At 50.4% G+C, this 16,150-nt stretch overlaps 4 protein-coding genes across 4 annotated transcripts; 1 reads left to right on the top strand and 3 right to left on the bottom strand.

Moving 5' to 3' along the window:
- Window positions 1–1,064: 1,064 nt before the first annotated feature.
- On the bottom strand, window positions 1,065–3,039 carry L3040_000230 (uncharacterized protein; the record flags this gene model as incomplete). Its single annotated transcript, XM_066155062.1, has 5 exons — window positions 1,065–1,109; window positions 1,259–1,303; window positions 1,420–1,491; window positions 1,616–1,633; window positions 1,744–3,039. The coding sequence occupies 5 exons, from the start codon at window positions 3,037–3,039 to the stop codon at window positions 1,065–1,067; spliced, it is 1,476 nt and encodes a 491-aa protein (XP_066013122.1).
- A 2,705-nt stretch (window positions 3,040–5,744) lies between these two features.
- L3040_000229 (uncharacterized protein) lies at window positions 5,745–7,734 on the top strand (the record flags this gene model as incomplete). The annotated part of the gene is made up of 2 exons (XM_007297450.2): window positions 5,745–7,304; window positions 7,354–7,734. The coding sequence occupies 2 exons, from the start codon at window positions 5,745–5,747 to the stop codon at window positions 7,732–7,734; spliced, it is 1,941 nt and encodes a 646-aa protein (XP_007297512.2).
- A 1,598-nt stretch (window positions 7,735–9,332) lies between these two features.
- On the bottom strand, window positions 9,333–11,789 carry L3040_000228 (uncharacterized protein; the record flags this gene model as incomplete). The annotated part of the gene is made up of 5 exons (XM_007297451.1): window positions 9,333–11,169; window positions 11,216–11,350; window positions 11,398–11,538; window positions 11,662–11,698; window positions 11,771–11,789. The coding sequence occupies 5 exons, from the start codon at window positions 11,787–11,789 to the stop codon at window positions 9,333–9,335; spliced, it is 2,169 nt and encodes a 722-aa protein (XP_007297513.1).
- Window positions 11,790–12,653: 864 nt separating this feature from the next.
- L3040_000227 (uncharacterized protein) lies at window positions 12,654–15,472 on the bottom strand (the record flags this gene model as incomplete). The annotated part of the gene is made up of 4 exons (XM_007297452.2): window positions 12,654–14,916; window positions 14,973–15,027; window positions 15,084–15,104; window positions 15,160–15,472. 4 exons carry the CDS (start codon window positions 15,470–15,472, stop codon window positions 12,654–12,656), a joined length of 2,652 nt encoding a protein of 883 aa, XP_007297514.2.
- Between the last annotated feature and the right edge of the window lie 678 nt (window positions 15,473–16,150).

Genomic DNA, 16,150 nt, shown 5'->3' with positions numbered 1-16,150 from the left:
ATACTACGTTTATAAAAATATGTGTGTACCTTACATACCCTCTTTTACCAGTATCCCCTCACTTTCCCTTCATTTCCTGCAGTACCGTAATCGTCGGTGACCTTTAAATAATTCCTGTAAAGTTAATCCCCACTTGCCCTGCAAGTCGGCTCCACCAAGGCGGAGCACCCAGCAAAGTGGAGACACTTTCATCAGATCACTTACAAGTAGGTACCGGTATTTAAAACAAACAATTGATAAGAATATGTATATTTTTGGGGGGGCAAAAGTCTACATGCTCGTAAAACATTGCTTTACAAGTGTGCGTATCATAAATGTAAAGAGGCATCCACTCATCGCAACTCGAAACATGGCGATGTCGTAGTGAAAACACGGCATACCATCAGACCGTACCCCTCCCAAAGTCCCATCTTTACTACTTTCACCCAGCACAATAATGGAACAAAAATAGATATACAAATTCGTATTAGGTACGTGATTGCTGCTAAACTCCACACGGTGCATATTCTCATACAGAAAACAACATGCGATCTATAAGTGTGGAAACGATCGTCGTGCAAAGGGCTCTGATCGCCTTCTGCGGTAATCCCCTGGGCTAACCTTGATCGTGACTAAACCCCAGCCACCCTCCTTCTTCTTGCTGATATTCGGCGGCTAATCGTCGGCTCGCTTAGGTGGGCCCGCGTCCTACCTAAGCCGGCTAGCCGACGATCCGCATTAGTAGTAGGAGTTACCGGTGGTTGAGCTCAGAACTTCTGGAACCCATCCCGATCATCTGCTCCCATATCAAGACTTGTCTTGGGTATAAAACAAAATTTCAAATTTCAGTACAGTACAGGAACCCCATCATCCAAAGCCCAGCAGTCAATTTTATCCTCCGTCCCAAAAAAAAAAAAAAAAAAAAAAAAAAAAAAAAAAAAAAAAAAAAAAAAAAGGAATGCCTAAATACAGATATCCGCACGATTGTATTTACATCCATTCACGAAGCAACCAATAGACGCCGGTGACCCCTCTTTGCTCGTCCTTTCTATAAAGCTTTCCATAAAGATGATTGTCCGCTGTATTTAACAGTTGAAGAAAAGGCAGAGTGCTTGCTTAAGGACGGGTTCCTAGAGATATCTCGTCAGCTTATAGATTCTCATGGCTGAGGTACTTGTTGGCGACTAGGCAGTTGTTGGAGCCGATGCTTGGTGGTTTTTCGCAAAGAGAATAACAAAGTTGAAAGTCGCCGGGGGTGTGGGGGGGGGTGAAAGCTTACCTTTTCCTTTTTCGGTGCCTCCTCTGCGTTCTCCCCAGCGCCCTCCTGTGATAAAAAGTAAGCATGACATTCGTATTATTCGCTGAGCAGACGAGGATTTGCTCCGGAAAGAAAAATCGAGGGCCAAGAAGGGAATCTGCGAACTGAGGACGGGGACTTACTGGGTTACCGGTCGTCTGGGCAGCTCCCTCTACTCCTTGTTGCTGCTCCTCCATACCCATCTTCGCAGGCCCCTAGAGATATCTTGTCAGCTCACAGAGTCTTGTAACTTTACTTATTTGCGAGGAGGAAGTTCAAGCCAGTCTTGATTTTTTGCGAAAAAAAAAAAAAACAAGTGTACAGGAGGGAAATGCTTACTTCGGTCTCCTCGGTCTCCTATAGTAAAAAGTTAGCTTGATATTCGTACTACTTTCTGAGCGGACGGAGATTCCTTCGAAAATCGAGGGCCAGAAAAAAGAAGCTGCGAATTGGGGACGTAGACTTACAGAGCCCTGGGTCTTTCCGAGTCTCTCATCCTCGCCTCCGGCCTGTGTGAGTCTCTCATCCTCGCCTCCGGTCTTTCCGAGTCTCTCATCCTCGCCTCCGGCCTGGGTGAGTCTCTCATCCTGGCCTCCGATCTTTGTGGGTCTCCCATCCTTGCCCTCGACCCGTGTAAATTCCCCATCTATGCCGTCGGTCTTCGTGAGTCTCTCATCCTGGCCTCCGGTCTTTCCGAGTCTCTCATCCTCACCTCCAGCCTGTGTGAGTCTCTCATCCTGGCCTCCAATCTTTGTAGGTCTCCCATCCTCGCCTCCGGCCTTGGTGAGTCTCTCATCCTCGCCTCCAGCCTTTGTGAGTCTCTCATCCTGGCCTCCGGTCTTGGTGAGTCTCTCATCCTCGCCTCCGGCTTGTGTGAGTCTCTCATCCTGGCCTCCGGTCTTGGTGAGTCTCTCATCCTCGCCTCCAGCCTTTGTGAGTCTCTCATCCTGGCCTCCGGTCTTTGTAGGTCTCTCATCCTCGCCTCCAGCCTTTGTGAGTCTCTCATCCTCACCTCCAGCCTTTGTGAGTCTCTCACTCTGATCTCCGGCCCGGGAAGGTCTCTCATCCTCGCCTCCGGCCCGAGAAGGTCTCTCATCCTCGCCCTCGGTCTGTGAGAGTCTCTCACCCTGATCTCCGGACCGGGAAGGTCTCTCATCCTCGCCTCCGGCCCGAGAAGGTCTCTCATCCTCGCCCTCGGTCTGTGAGAGTCTCCCACCCTCACCTCCGGTCCGGGAAGGTCTCTCATCCTCGCCTCCGGCCCGAGAAGGTCTCTCATCCTCACCCTCGGTTTGTGAGAGTCTCTCACCCTCACCTCCGGCCCGGGAAGGTCTCTCATCCTCGCCCTCGGTCTGTGAGAGTCTCTCACCCTCACCTCCGGCCCGGGAAGGTCTCTCATCCTCGCCTCCGGCCCGGGAAGGTCTCTCATCTTCGCCCTCGGTCTGTGAGAGTCTCTCACCCTCACCTCCGGTCCGGGAAGGTCTCTCATCCTCGCCTCCGGCCCGGGAAGGTCTCTCATCCTCACCCTCGGTCTGTGAGAGTCTCTCTTCCCCCTCTTGCTCGTCTTGGTTGTTGCGGAAGCCGGTGGGGCCGCGCGCGTCCCTGTCATCTTCGCGTCCTTGGCGAGGTTCAATTCTCTCCGAGCCCCATGTTGGAAAGCCCTCTGCGCGTTTCTGAACCGATCGGCTTTGAGCAGGAAGAGGTGATGTGTTGACGGCCACCATCGCCACAGTGAGGACGGCGAGTGTTGAAAGATTGAACTGCATGTTCACGGTAATACGATTAGCTTTAAGCTTTAAGGTGAAGATCAAGTCTTGAAAACGAGTGTGTGTGTAGGTCTTGAAACGAGTGTGTGTGTGACGATGTCTTGTAAACGAGTGTGTGAGTTGATCCTGTAAACGAGTGTGTGAAGATGTCTTGAAAACGAGTGTGAGTGATGACTGTGATGATTTGATGAGACCAGGTGGAAATGGACTTATATACTTCTTCACAGGCCAAATACCACAGGGTCTAATTACAACTTTTATTCCTAGGACGTTACAATTACAGCTCCCGAGGGTCAGAAATAGAAACGTCTATAATAGGGTAATAGGAATCCAAGCCCCCAAGGAATTTATTACATGAGGCCTTGTAGAGTATTTTGGTACCCATTGCATCAGAGGGATTTCGCTACCGAGGGAATTCATTATGCGTAATTACTGAGTGAGCCCCATTCTTAGTTAAATGAGTTAAATCTCGAAAGTGGATTTCGCAAGGTCAGTTAACTTGTTTAATTATCCTAACTAAATTCGGAATAGAAAGCTTTGGCTTTGTTTTTGGCGAGTATCTATATATAAAAAATCATGCGCGATCATGATAATTTTAATGCAATCCATAGCTATATTTAGCGAATTAGAGAGGCTTTCGTGTTGAAAGTCTGAATACACAATTACAATCTAAAGTAGCAATTTACTACGTACGATACCATCCTTTGCTCTGACAGTCGAGCCAAAGATAGACTAGGCCGTGTGGAGTATCCGTATCTCGAAATAGGCAACTCTTGCTTATAAGCGAGGTCTATTCCCGGGGCGGCCATCCGCTGCGCTCTTGGGGCCTGAGGACCTTGCTCCGCAACGGTCGCGTATAAAGGCTGTTGACATATCGCTACATCAATTTCCTAGGTATAAAAAATATGCATTGTAAAATTATGTGTAAAGGATGCAAATTATCTTGAACTTCAGCCCGGACGTACTCTTAATAGTAGCTCTTTGAGGTGCAATGCAATCAGCTATCCTTCGAGCTTTGAATCCATAGCAATAGCCCCCTTTCAGCCTCCTTTAGCGCGATGCAGCCAGCAGTTTCTCGAGCATGTCCCTCCCTATTATTAATTAGTTATTAACTAGCCATCAATCAGGTATTCGAGAAAAGAAGAGTCCATAATCGTGGTTTTCAACCGCAAAAGGTGGTTTTCGATTGCAAGTGTGCAAATCCGGCCTGTAAGATAGGTAGAAGATTCCTCCTTTTCTCATTACTCAGCGCTGAATCAAGTTTTTGGTATTCCTCGATGATCCACAAAACGCTCAATACGTACAATATACGAAGTAGAAGAGAAGATACGCAACTCGATAGGTCAGTGATCGTTGTCTCTTGAAGCCGTCCGTCCATCTTAACTAAGCTCTTGGCTGTGGCGTCGACTTCATATTTAGGATAACTCAGTGAGCTGATTCGGCAGCGAAATGCCTCTCCTGTAGGTATGGTATCTCCGTATGCTCGGGCTGGTTAGTCCGTACAGAGTATATTATTCCGACCGGCGACCAGTCTCCATGCAGAAAGAGAGAAGCTTGACCACGAACTCTGAAAATCAAAGTCAATCGTGCAGATGCCGGTGAACGGGCGAATTGATGGACCGGACTTGACTCGTGGGTGAGTGGGGGTGACTGTGAGGTCGACAGTACTGTATACAGGTAGCAAGTAGTAGTAGTAGTAGTAGTAGTAGTAGTAGTAGTAGTAGTAGTAGTAGTAGTAGTAGTAGTAGTAGTAGTAGTAATGATAATAATAATAATAACACAAGTACCGGTACCCGACGAAGGATATCGAATGTGGCTTTGGCGGGCCCGTTCGGAAACATGGCGAGGAGAGACTATAGAGACTGACTACCTACTACCTTACCTAGAAATTCAATACAGACTCTGTATCCTCACTCTTGAGTCTTTCTTCCATCGTATCGGCCGGATGCACTTGTTACCGATCAAGTACTGACGGCACAACCAACTGTCCGCCGTCGACTGGTACAGTTCTCGTACCGTTCAAGTACTTAATTTGAACATTGTAAGAAACATACCGTAGTTGCAGTACAATTCTTATTTTCACTTTTCGTCAGGCTCGGACTCGACTCGACCCGACCCGACTCGACTCGACCGGACTCGACTCGACCGGACTCGACTCGACTCAACTCGACTCGACGCGACTGATTTACTTGGCTTTGGGCAAAACCCCTTCACCCCACTCGCATTACTGACGCCGTCCCGAGAGGGTAGGTAGTCGATCCAGTCGCCCCTCTACTTACTTCTCTGCCGACTTCCAACTATCCAACTACCTACCCATTACCCACCCACCGCACCGCACCGCACTGCACTCGAGGAAACTCTACAGAAGAAACCCTAGAAACCCTAGAAAACCTAGAAACTCTAGAAACTCTAGAAACTCTAGAAACCCTAGAAACTCCCCTCCTCTCCCAATCCGGCCTGCCTGACCCGAAGCTTGCGGCGGCATTTTGACAACAAAGTTGGTCAGTCGAATTTTCAGGACCTCACTCCCACTCCCACTCCGCGCGGACCCTGCACTGCCTTGCTGACCATGTGCCCTCCCCCGATCAGATACCTCGAAACCTCTCCATTCCCGCCATCGAGGCCACATAGTCTGGACAATTCCCATCGTTCGTTGCTCATGTCATCGAGATAGACAGATAGCTACGGAGCATTCTGCAACAACCATGGCTACCCCGCCAGCCCCCGCGCAAATCCCTTTCGAGGACTCCATCGAGGCTATTGATTTCGCAAACCCACAATCGCCAGGCTCTACCGACGATGAGGATGAATCGCCGTTACCAAGCCCGACCAAAGAAACCCCAAATGGCCCTCGTCTCCCCTCACTGCGACCCGCCCTCGGCCCTCAAGGAACCACTTCGATGACTGCTTCCTCGACACCCCTCGGCCTCCTCAACAACGCGCGAAAACCACCCGCTGCAGCGAGCATGTCGAGTGCGCGGACTGGACAGATGCCGATGGCACAAAGCATAGAGCAGAAGATGAAGGCATTCCACCTCACAAGACAAGGCGCGCCACCGACTCGCCCAGGCGTTGGTGGACCCTCACTGTCTGCCGGCCCAGGACCCGTACCCGAAAAACCTAGGTTCGGCGGCGGACCAGCTTTTGCAGGCTTGCCTGGCGGCTTACAGATGCCACCGAGCATGCGTCCAGTAGCCCATAACTTCAACTCCGCTCCCGCAGTCCCGAAGATGCCTGCGAAGGGTGGCGGGTTGAGCGCACGACGAGGTATGAAACTACCAGGAGGATTACCGGGTGCAGGGACAGACACCCCAAGTACACCCAATATCAATGGCGACTCAGGCGTTCCATCCCGCGGGACCGGGACTGCGTTCGACAACTTCACGGAGTTTCTCGACACCAAGAATGGGACTTTGAAGTTCAAGGGCAAGGCAATCATTGGTCGTGATGGTATTGATTTCAGTTCCGGCAATACCTTCAAGATCTCGCTGGACGAGGTGGATACATTGGAAGAGCTGGGCAAGGGAAACTACGGGACGGTCTACAAAGTTCGTCATTCGAGACCTCGGATGCGTAGACCCGGACTCGGATTGGCGGGTAATAAGTTTCCCTCCTCCATGTCAACAGCCTCCCTGAAGGACATGCCCTCGGAGATTTCGCCCCAGGACATGGGCTCGACCACTGGAGTTGTTATGGCTATGAAGGAGATCAGGCTGGAGCTTGATGAGGCCAAGTTTGCAAACATCATTATGGAGCTTGACATTCTTCACAGATGTCTAAGTCCTTACATCATCGACTTCTACGGAGCTTTCTTCCAAGAAGGTGCAGTCTACATCTGCATCGAATTCATGGACGGCGGCTCTATTGACAAGATCTACGGAGATGGTATTCCAGAGGGGGTCCTAAGGAAGATCACATATGCCACGACTCAGGGGTTGAGAACACTGAAGGAGGACCACAACATTATCCACCGAGATGTGAAGCCCACCAATATCCTGGTCAACACAAGAGGTCAAGTCAAGATTTGCGATTTCGGTGTGAGTGGAAACCTGGTTGCCAGTATTGCCAAGACGAATATTGGCTGCCAGTCTTACATGGCTCCCGAGCGGATCTCTGGCGGTGGGATGAGTGCGTCGGGAGCCCCTGGCGGCACTTACAGCGTTCAAAGTGATATCTGGAGTTTGGGGTTGAGTGTCATCGAGTGTGCGATTGGAAGATATCCTTACCCACCTGAGACATACAACAACATCTTCTCGCAATTAAGCGTAAGCCTCCCTACTTTGAATTGCGTATCAAGTTCTAACAATCCCACAGGCAATCGTAGATGGCGAGCCCCCCGGTCTCCCAGAGGAAGGTTACTCCGCCATGGCCCGCGACTTCGTTCGTGGCTGCCTGCACAAGGTTCCCAAGCTCCGGCCCACGTACTCCATGCTGCTCGCCCACCCCTGGCTTGCCGGCCTCTCTAAACCGCTTACCATCTCCGAAGAAGACGAAGACCAAGAACCCGCGTCTCCCGTCTCCGGCAGCGAGGCCCCGAAGAAGGAAATGGGCGCTGGTAGAGGCACCGAAGACGAGGAGGTGGCGGAGTGGGTCAAGAATGCCATGGAGCGCAAGAAGAATGGACTGATGGGCGAGAGCGCAAAGCCGGCTCTGCATGCGGCACCGCTGGTTGGGCAGGCTGCGACTCCAGAGTAGGCTGGCCTGCTGTCATGGTCACGAATCCAGTGCGTACAGTACTGGCCTTCGAGAGCATGATCTTTGGAGTGGGAAGCAGGTCGCTGTTTCCTTCTCCAGTGTTCCCGTGGATGGCTATCAAAAATCTGAAAGCCTCTACACACTCTCCGCTTTTTCTCTTTTAAGTACGGGGCTTGGGGGACAAGAGACGAGAGGGTGAGGCGACGATGGATGACTTTGATGATTGATGCATACATTTGGAACGTTTACGGCTTCGTTTTGGGTGGATTAGATTGTGCTCGTGGGCGAAAGGAAAGATACATGACACACCTCTTACGACCTCTTTCTCTTTTGTTTCTCTTGGCGGAAGGGTATGCATGACGAGCGATGAGTTGAGATTGGTTTTCGACGAAGGGAGGCAGGGAGGGGTGACTGAATAAGGGATGGCTTTGCCGCAAAGATCTCGTGTTGTATACATGATCGAGAGAGTGGGGGAAAGAGAGAGAGAGAGAGAGAGAAAGGAGAGCACGGTGAAGAATGGATGAACAAATGGATTGGCTGATGAGAGTTAACATTAAGACATGAGTCTTTTTTCTTTTCCCGTGTTACTAATAAGTGAACTCATTCTCCGCCAGTAAGTACGTACGTACGTGCGCGGCCTCCCTTTGTGCGTAAGGTATATGATATAATTGAAAAAAAAAAAAAAAAAGCTTGCTCGAATCGGCCAGGTACTGCGGTTTGGTAGGCAGGCAAAAGCAAGCTAGCTGGGGGAGACGATGGGTCCGCTCCACTGTAACCCTACTTACTACCTTCCTACCTACCTACCTACCTACCCAACCCTACTTCTTTCCTTCTTCTTCTTCTTTCCGTCTTGACTGTTTTTGTTTGTTCTTATTCTTGTTCTTCCACGAGAAACATCAGTAATGCTTTTTCTCGGGACACATCATTGCTTTCTTTCGCCCTTTCTTTCGCCCCCTCGCCCTCTCGCCCACTGTAAAGAAGGGAAGGGGCCTAAAAGCTGCGAGGTCAAGTCCTGCTATCAATCAGGTATATGGTATATTCCGTATGGTATGCGAGATAGAAGGCATACACGGAGGCCGGCTCATTCTCAAAGTTTGGTTTCTTTGTTGTTGAGTAATAGGAGGCGTGTTGGTGGGTAATCTCTACGGAATTTGTTGAATTTGGTGCGAAGTTCTTGAGTGAGGGAGGAATGAGGTACGAGGTTTGAGAATATGGTTAGTTGGTTGTGTGGATGAGAGCGGGCGGATGTGGGTTTTTCTTTTGAGACTCACAATGTGGAAGATTTCAGATATCCCCCCCGCCCCCTACCCAGTTGCTATAGTCACGGACAGGGATCTATTCAAGTCGCAGTTTGATAATTCAGTAGTACAACGTATGTGTGTATTCAGCTTAGCAAGTTGTTTATAGCAAAAGGGTATCTCCAGAAACAAGAGCAGGCCCTTAGATTTGTAGCAATTGGGTATCGTATCCATCCATCATCAATCGTCATCATAGTAACAGCCCACAGATCCAAGCAATATGTATAGCTAGCAAATGCATGCATCCCTCTTCCAGACTCATAATACTCGAACATTAGATCGTCCATAAAACGCACACTCTCAAGCTAGTACACCAATTCGGATCTCTCCAAACGGCTCCAGCAGCTCCGCATCGACATCCTGCTCAACCCACACACGTCTCTTGGTCGCAAGACTCAACACATGGTAGAAAGCCTGCGCGGCAACGACGCTGGAATTAGACGCCGTCGCGAACAGCTCCTCGAAAGTCACCGTCTTGCTCTCGACCTCGACATCCTCATCACCAAGCTCGTCGCCGGACTTCTCCTCGATGGTGTTCTTGACATACTCGAAGAAATTGTTGCTCTCCCGGTCCATGACATCCTTCATCCACTGCGAAGAGCCAGCAGTTTGGGTGTCGACGTCGGCAGCGGCGCCGAAAATCTCAAAGTCGTCTCCGGCACCTGCTTGGCTTGAAGTGCCAAATCTTGGGGCAAGAGCAGATATTTGGCTGGACATTCCTAGCCCATCGTCGGAGCGGCCGTACATGACCATGTCTTCGTCGTTCATCATTTGAGAGAAGTGGTCCAGCTCGCCAGGGACGTTAGAGCCACGACCGATGAGGGGCGAGGTGAGTCGACGATCCTTGATGGAACCACGTTGAGAGCCCAGAAGACCGATACGACCTTGGATGGAAGAAGATTGACCACGCTGCAGGGAGTGGAGGGACGAAGACATGTTCCATGGCATAGCGGAAGGCGGGTGATCGGTCAAGGCACTTTGGGCTTCTCGGCCTATCTCGACGCTATTGTCGCGGTATTGATCGTCGTCCATGTTGAGATTATTGTCGTCCTCGTATTCACCACGGCCAATCTCACCTTCTCTGGCTCTCTTGTTGGGTATATCGTCCCCGTCAGGTGATACGGGTGCTGAACGCTTCTTTGACTCCGGCTCAACAATTGGCTTGCCAGTGATTTTGGCCAAGAATGCATTTCCAGAGAACATAGCAAGCGGGCTGGCGAATTTTGAAGATCCAATGCCTTCTCCAACACCACTGATACCAGAGCCGCAAACGTAGTGAAAGGCGTTCTTCTTTGCGTGGAGCGTGGCCTGCTGCTTGACTCTGGCATTGTTACCCACTTCCATATTCTGAACATACTCTTTTTGCCACCGTGCGATCTCAACGGTTTTCAATATTGAAGCTTGATCAGCCTTGATAGTCTTGACTTTTTTTGCCTTCTTCTTCGTCATCTGAGCTTCGGCAGAAACTGAGGAGTCTTGAGAGGCATCGAAAACGCAATCCTCATCAGACAGATGCAGAGGAAGATCGCTACTACCTAGAGCACCAGTCATGACAGGGAATGGGTCAGCTCCCGGGAACATTGGCAAGTCTTCGTCGCCATAGACAGGCATATCATAATCGCCATCGAAGTCAAGTGCGCGGCCAGCAATACCAGCGAGAGCATCCTCGTGTTCCTTCCGGACGCGTCCACTTGCAGCAGAACCACTCCCCGGGCGGTACTGTGGCTTAGCGCTACCAGCACGACGACGTGCATCATGCTCACTTGCCGGGATCTCGCGAAATTCACCATCAGCACCAAACTCGAAGAGTTCCTCGTCTTGAAAGGCCATGTCCTCCTCATCGTTGAATATACCCGGACCGGCACCGAATGGCTTCTGTATAGAAGAGCCACCGAAAGGATCGAGCATTGGGAGTTGGTATGATCCGCCGTTGCTTGAAGGAATATTGAGACCGAGAACTGAAGAGGTGTGGGAGACGACAGAGCCACTTCGACCGCGGATGGATAGCATGGACTGAGACGAGCGCTGTGAGTCCCCCTTGGGGTTGAGATCCATGTTCGCGAAGTCGAAGTCGGGCAGGGGCGCCGGCATATCGATGGCAAAAGCCGGATCGTCCATCATAATGAGCAGGTCAGGGCTGCGACGCGTCAGTTTCGCACTTTCTCGCGCGGACGGCAACTTACTGGGACTTTCCAGCACTGACATCAAGATCGTTATTGCGCGCAGTTTTAAACAGAGTTCGGACCATGTTCTGGGCAGATTGCGCGTCTACGAGGAGGTATTCCCATTGCTGATTGTAGACTCTGGAGACACCGTAGCTGTGATCTGTCAGTGGGAGATCACCGGCGCAGGGGGAGAGACCTACAGAAGATTGCTTTGAAGTCTCAATGCCATTGGTGCTTCTGGCTCCATGATGGTCTTACATGCCTTCTTGACGTCGACGTCGAGGATGGCCTTCTTCGAGACTTTCTTCGTGTTTGACTTTGCGCCGAGGGTGGCAACCAACCTATACTGTCAGCTCAGGTACCGGTTACTAGGGACCTGTCGAGGCGCAAGAGATGAGGGAACTAAGCGGTGCGCAGACCAAGGGACGCGTTGAGATGAGAAGAACAAGATAGGAGGTACGTACCAGACGGTTGCAACACCATACTTGCGACTGGTGAGGACTGGTGAACAGGGCAATAGTAAGTAAGCTATGCCCACTTGTATGTAAGATAGACGGAGTGGAGGGGACTTACTTTCGTGGCTGTAGAACATCTTGACTCTCCGTCGCGTACAATGAATGGATGGATGTGCTTAGGATGAGATGGCCTCCGACTCTCCTAGAAAACGGCAAGGAATTCTAGGAAGGAACAAGAGAAGGAGATCAAGAAGGAGACGAAGAGGAAGAGGAAGAGAAAGAGGAAGGGGAAAAACGAAAACACCAGGAAAACAGTAAAGGAACGAATTGTGTACGAGTGAAGAGATCAAGAGGTAATTATATGGAAGAAGATGGGAACTACAGTATTCACGACGAGTGGATCACGGTCCGGTCACGTTTACGGTCACGCTCACGTCACGCTCACTTCTCGCTTCTGCTCGGTAGCGCCCATGTCGTTCATCACTTACAACTCCAAGGCGACGACGGACAGGATATAGTATAAACCACAGCAACAATATTCAGCGAACAAGAAGAGAAAAAAAAAGAACCATGAAATTGCCTGAAATTGGTATAGGGAGAGGAGGGCATCCGGGAATCACTGGTACTGTATACATCTCGGCCAACCCCCCAATGTCTGTCTGCCCGCAGATCTTGCCCGAACGCCTTTGCCACAACGCCATACCGTGCCATCGACCTGGAAGTTTGCTCAATTAGTTACCATCGGAGCCGTGCTATACTTGCAAGCCCCAAGCCGCGTCCGAATGCAAATGCGATTGCTCGCCGAGCGGAACCCCAGTTCAACGGCTGCTGTCGAGGCTGACCGAACTCCATATGGAACTGGCTGGATAATAACGCCTAGGCTTTGCAAGAAACGGTTCTCCTCACATTACAACCCTTCTACTTTTCCTCCCTTATCGCATCTCTAATTCGTAAAGTCGTAACCACATCAAAATGTGTCTTTGTTTAGCGGATGCGACACGTTAATTTGAGAATTGCCTTTGATGATCTCTCGTCGGGGTTGAATGTCGCAAGTTGCTGTGCGAAGCAGCAGGTCGAGCCAGCGGTGCGGGTGATATTGAGTTGTCTGCTGCGTGTTGACCGCTCACGTTTCTCAAGGGGATCGTGAGCGGCGAGCCTGCTCTTGTACCATCATCACGCCAATTCTGAAAGTCGCGAGAACTCCAGCTTGCTCTGTGTACCCTGGCCCCATAAGGAACATTGCCGTATTGACTTCGCATGCTGCCTGCCACACTATTTGCCACACTGTTGGCTCTGCTTCCTCGCGGGCCAGCCAACGAGGATGCGGAAGCCATGGAATTCAGACCGTTCGTGCCGGGGACGAAGTCTAAGTCCTCATCTTCGATCTTTGGAGCGCGACGGACGCTGTTGACGTTGAAGTAAGGTTCTCTTGGCTCCTCGGGCTCGGGCGGTGGAGGAGGGGGAACGTCCTTCTCCTTGTTCTCCAGATGTCCAAAATACTTCATCCGAATCTTTCGTAAACCACGAGGTCTGAAGTTTTCGCTCTCGCGATTACGAGTAAGAGACATGTAGCTGGAAATAGCTCCGAGGACGATCAAGACCAGTAGACCAATAACGAGGAATCCTTGTATGACGATAATAAGGACGCCAATAATGGTAGTGGGGATTCGTGCGAGGTTGAGTTGAGGAAGAAACGCAATTGAAAGACCAGCAGTCGCGACTTTACTGACCCCAAGCATCCACACTGCTAGAGCCGTATTCCGTGCACCCTCGAACGGATTGATCCAGGCAATGGCCACGAAGGAGAATATTTCCCACACGAAAAGACCGATGACTTGTGACTTGGGATTGTGGCGCGCGCCACCAACGAAGCAAGCCCGGATGAACTGATAGATAACCCAGAATGCGAAGAACCACCATCTTGTGCGACGATATCGAGCAGAAAGCCAGCCAAAGCGTGTGGTGAATTTTACATTCTGATGAACGCTTTGTTCTGCCTCGTCATTATCGATGAACTTGATCTGGAAGAACGAAACAGACCCAGCGGTGTTTGCCTTCTCCTCTTCGTCCAACGAGCTTTCTCGAACGGCTTTGTACCATGGAACAAACCTCATGACCTTCTTTGGCTGGAAGTGGATCCGATCAGGAGAAGACTCGTATTTTCCGAATCGGACCCTATAGAAGCAGGCGTAGGCTGAGACTCCCAAAGCTCCGACGAAGAATATGAGAAATACGATGACTGCAATTGCAACTGGACCTGCTTTTCCACTGGAAGAAAACTGAAACAAGGTCAGGGTCATCATCATGAAGAACGCAATAAACATCGTTCGAAGGACGATGAGACCGACGAAGCCGAGCCAGTGATCGCGGAAAAGCAGAAAGCGGTCCCGCTTGATCAATTTCATAGAGCTTAGTCCTTCGAGAGACCATTTGAAAAGCATCGTGGCCCCAATCAAAATCGCAATGAGGATCAGCAGCCAAAGGAATCCGATCATGAAGGCATCCGCTGCCGGAACCTCGACAAATTGGAGCGTACCAGCAAACCCAGACCAGTTCCCGGGCGTGGGTAATCCAGGAGAAACAGGAAGGCCAGCCCAATCGAAAAGTCTAGCTCCTTGGGTCTCATTGACGGCACGTCTGTACAGATGACTAGTAGCTTCCTCGCTGTCTCGGGCCAGAGCCTCTATTGAACGTCCATAAATCTGCTGCTGAAGTCCACCGTTGTTATTCAAGACGGTAGATCCAGCACCACCAACCTGGCTTGAGTTCCCTGATACTCCAGCAAAGCCGTTGATAGACTTGACCATGGACGAAGTGGAGATCATGCCAGCTGACCAAGCAAAATTGCTCCAGAAAGCAGGCAATACACTAGGCCAGTTTAAGGACAAGGCGCCAGAGAAAAGGATTGACTGGAAGACTTCGAAAATCACAAGTACGGACAGGGAATGGGCGTAATGGGTTCGAATGTGAGGTACGCTGACTCCGTAGACTGCCGTCGCGAAAGATGCGAAAAGAGCAACAACAGTGAAAATCCCGAGGACAGTACCCACTGCTACAGGATGGGAAAAGCTCGCTCCATTTCTCATGACGGCCGAGAAGCATGCTATCTCAGTCTGCGAAGAGTTGGAAAAGAAGCTTAGCTGCAAGGTTCCTTCGAAGTCAGGAATACCTAATGCAATATCAGGAATGGCCGCGACGTCGTTTGCTGATACGGGAATGACAGCTCCACCAGCAATTGGAACACTGGCATTCAAAGGACATAAACTGTGTATGTTAGAAGCTTTATCGAAAGGGTCTGCCAAAGTCGAAGAGGTACTGACCTATAAAAGTTTGCATTGCAGGGGTTGAAGATCATGCTGAACCTATTCTCTCCATCTGCATACAAAATCAGTAGTTTATTTCCCATTGGGAACACCAATTGGCTAACTTACAGGCATACACGGATATGTATACTAAAGTATAGATTAGTCAGGCTTCTGAAAACAAAACAAGCGCTGGGCGGCTTACGCATCAAGGATTCGTCTCGCAGATTGGTTGTTCCTGCGAGGTTGAACAGCACGGTCATATTATCAGCGTAATAGGCTCCGTCGAAAGACGTAAGGTTAATCAAGCTCTGTCCTCCCATACAGTCTCCGAAGTCCCCACTGTAAAGGGCTGGATATCTGTCGACTAGCAACATCTTCGTCTCTCCCTTGCCGTTGGTCCCTTGTATCGTATCCAGGTCTCCTACCGTCGCCGAAGCAACTAATGTACTGAAGAGCGCAATGAGGCAGACAAACATAGGCGCCCACGATACCGAGAACCGCGGAATTCGTGCCATCTTCGGAATAGGGTATGGATGATCGCCAGATAGTTTTCGACTCCTGCTTAGGCAGGAGAGAACAATGGGGAAACTTTTGTATGGTAGCAGCCCACCCAGTCCAAACCTTGGGTAAGGTGAACTTGCTAAGGTTCGTCCCGCCTCCAGACGATCAAGCGATAGGCGTTTCGAAACGTCTGATTTCCTTGTGCCGGATCGCGAGAGGATGTCGAATCCCCGTCTGCAGCTAGGATAATTGATGTTGTGGTGCCAGAATCGAGTTGTTATGAGATTGGATTGATCGTAAGTATGTATGATTCGTAGCCAGTGCAGTGATTAGATATGTTGAATGGGTGAGGGGGGGGGGGGGGGGGGGGAAAGCGCTCGGACATCCAACAGCATTCAACTTCCAAGGAAGACGGTGTATTAGAGAGGGGACTGAGCAGAGATCTCCGTATCATTGAACGAGTGTCGTGCGTGCCTTAGGGTGGTGGTGAGCGAGAGAAAGAGAGAGAGAGACGGAGAGAGAGAGTGAGAGAGAGAGAGATAGAGAGAGAGATACAGAGGTCGGAGTTGGGAACGAACCTCTGCTTGGAGCAGCGAAGGGGAATGAATGGAAGTGAAGGAGAAAGAGAAGGGAAGGCTGACTGACGATTTTCCTTGGCGGGGCCTGGGATCCATTGGCGCCGGGCTAAGCTT

This window comes from Drepanopeziza brunnea (assembly GCF_022702325.1).
Source record: "Drepanopeziza brunnea f. sp. 'multigermtubi' strain 214-2 chromosome Unknown ctg1, whole genome shotgun sequence".
NCBI classification, from domain to species: Eukaryota; Fungi; Ascomycota; class Leotiomycetes; order Helotiales; family Drepanopezizaceae; genus Drepanopeziza; species Drepanopeziza brunnea.
Note: the sequence above shows the minus strand (reverse complement) of the source record. Positions and strands in the feature narration are given on the sequence as shown.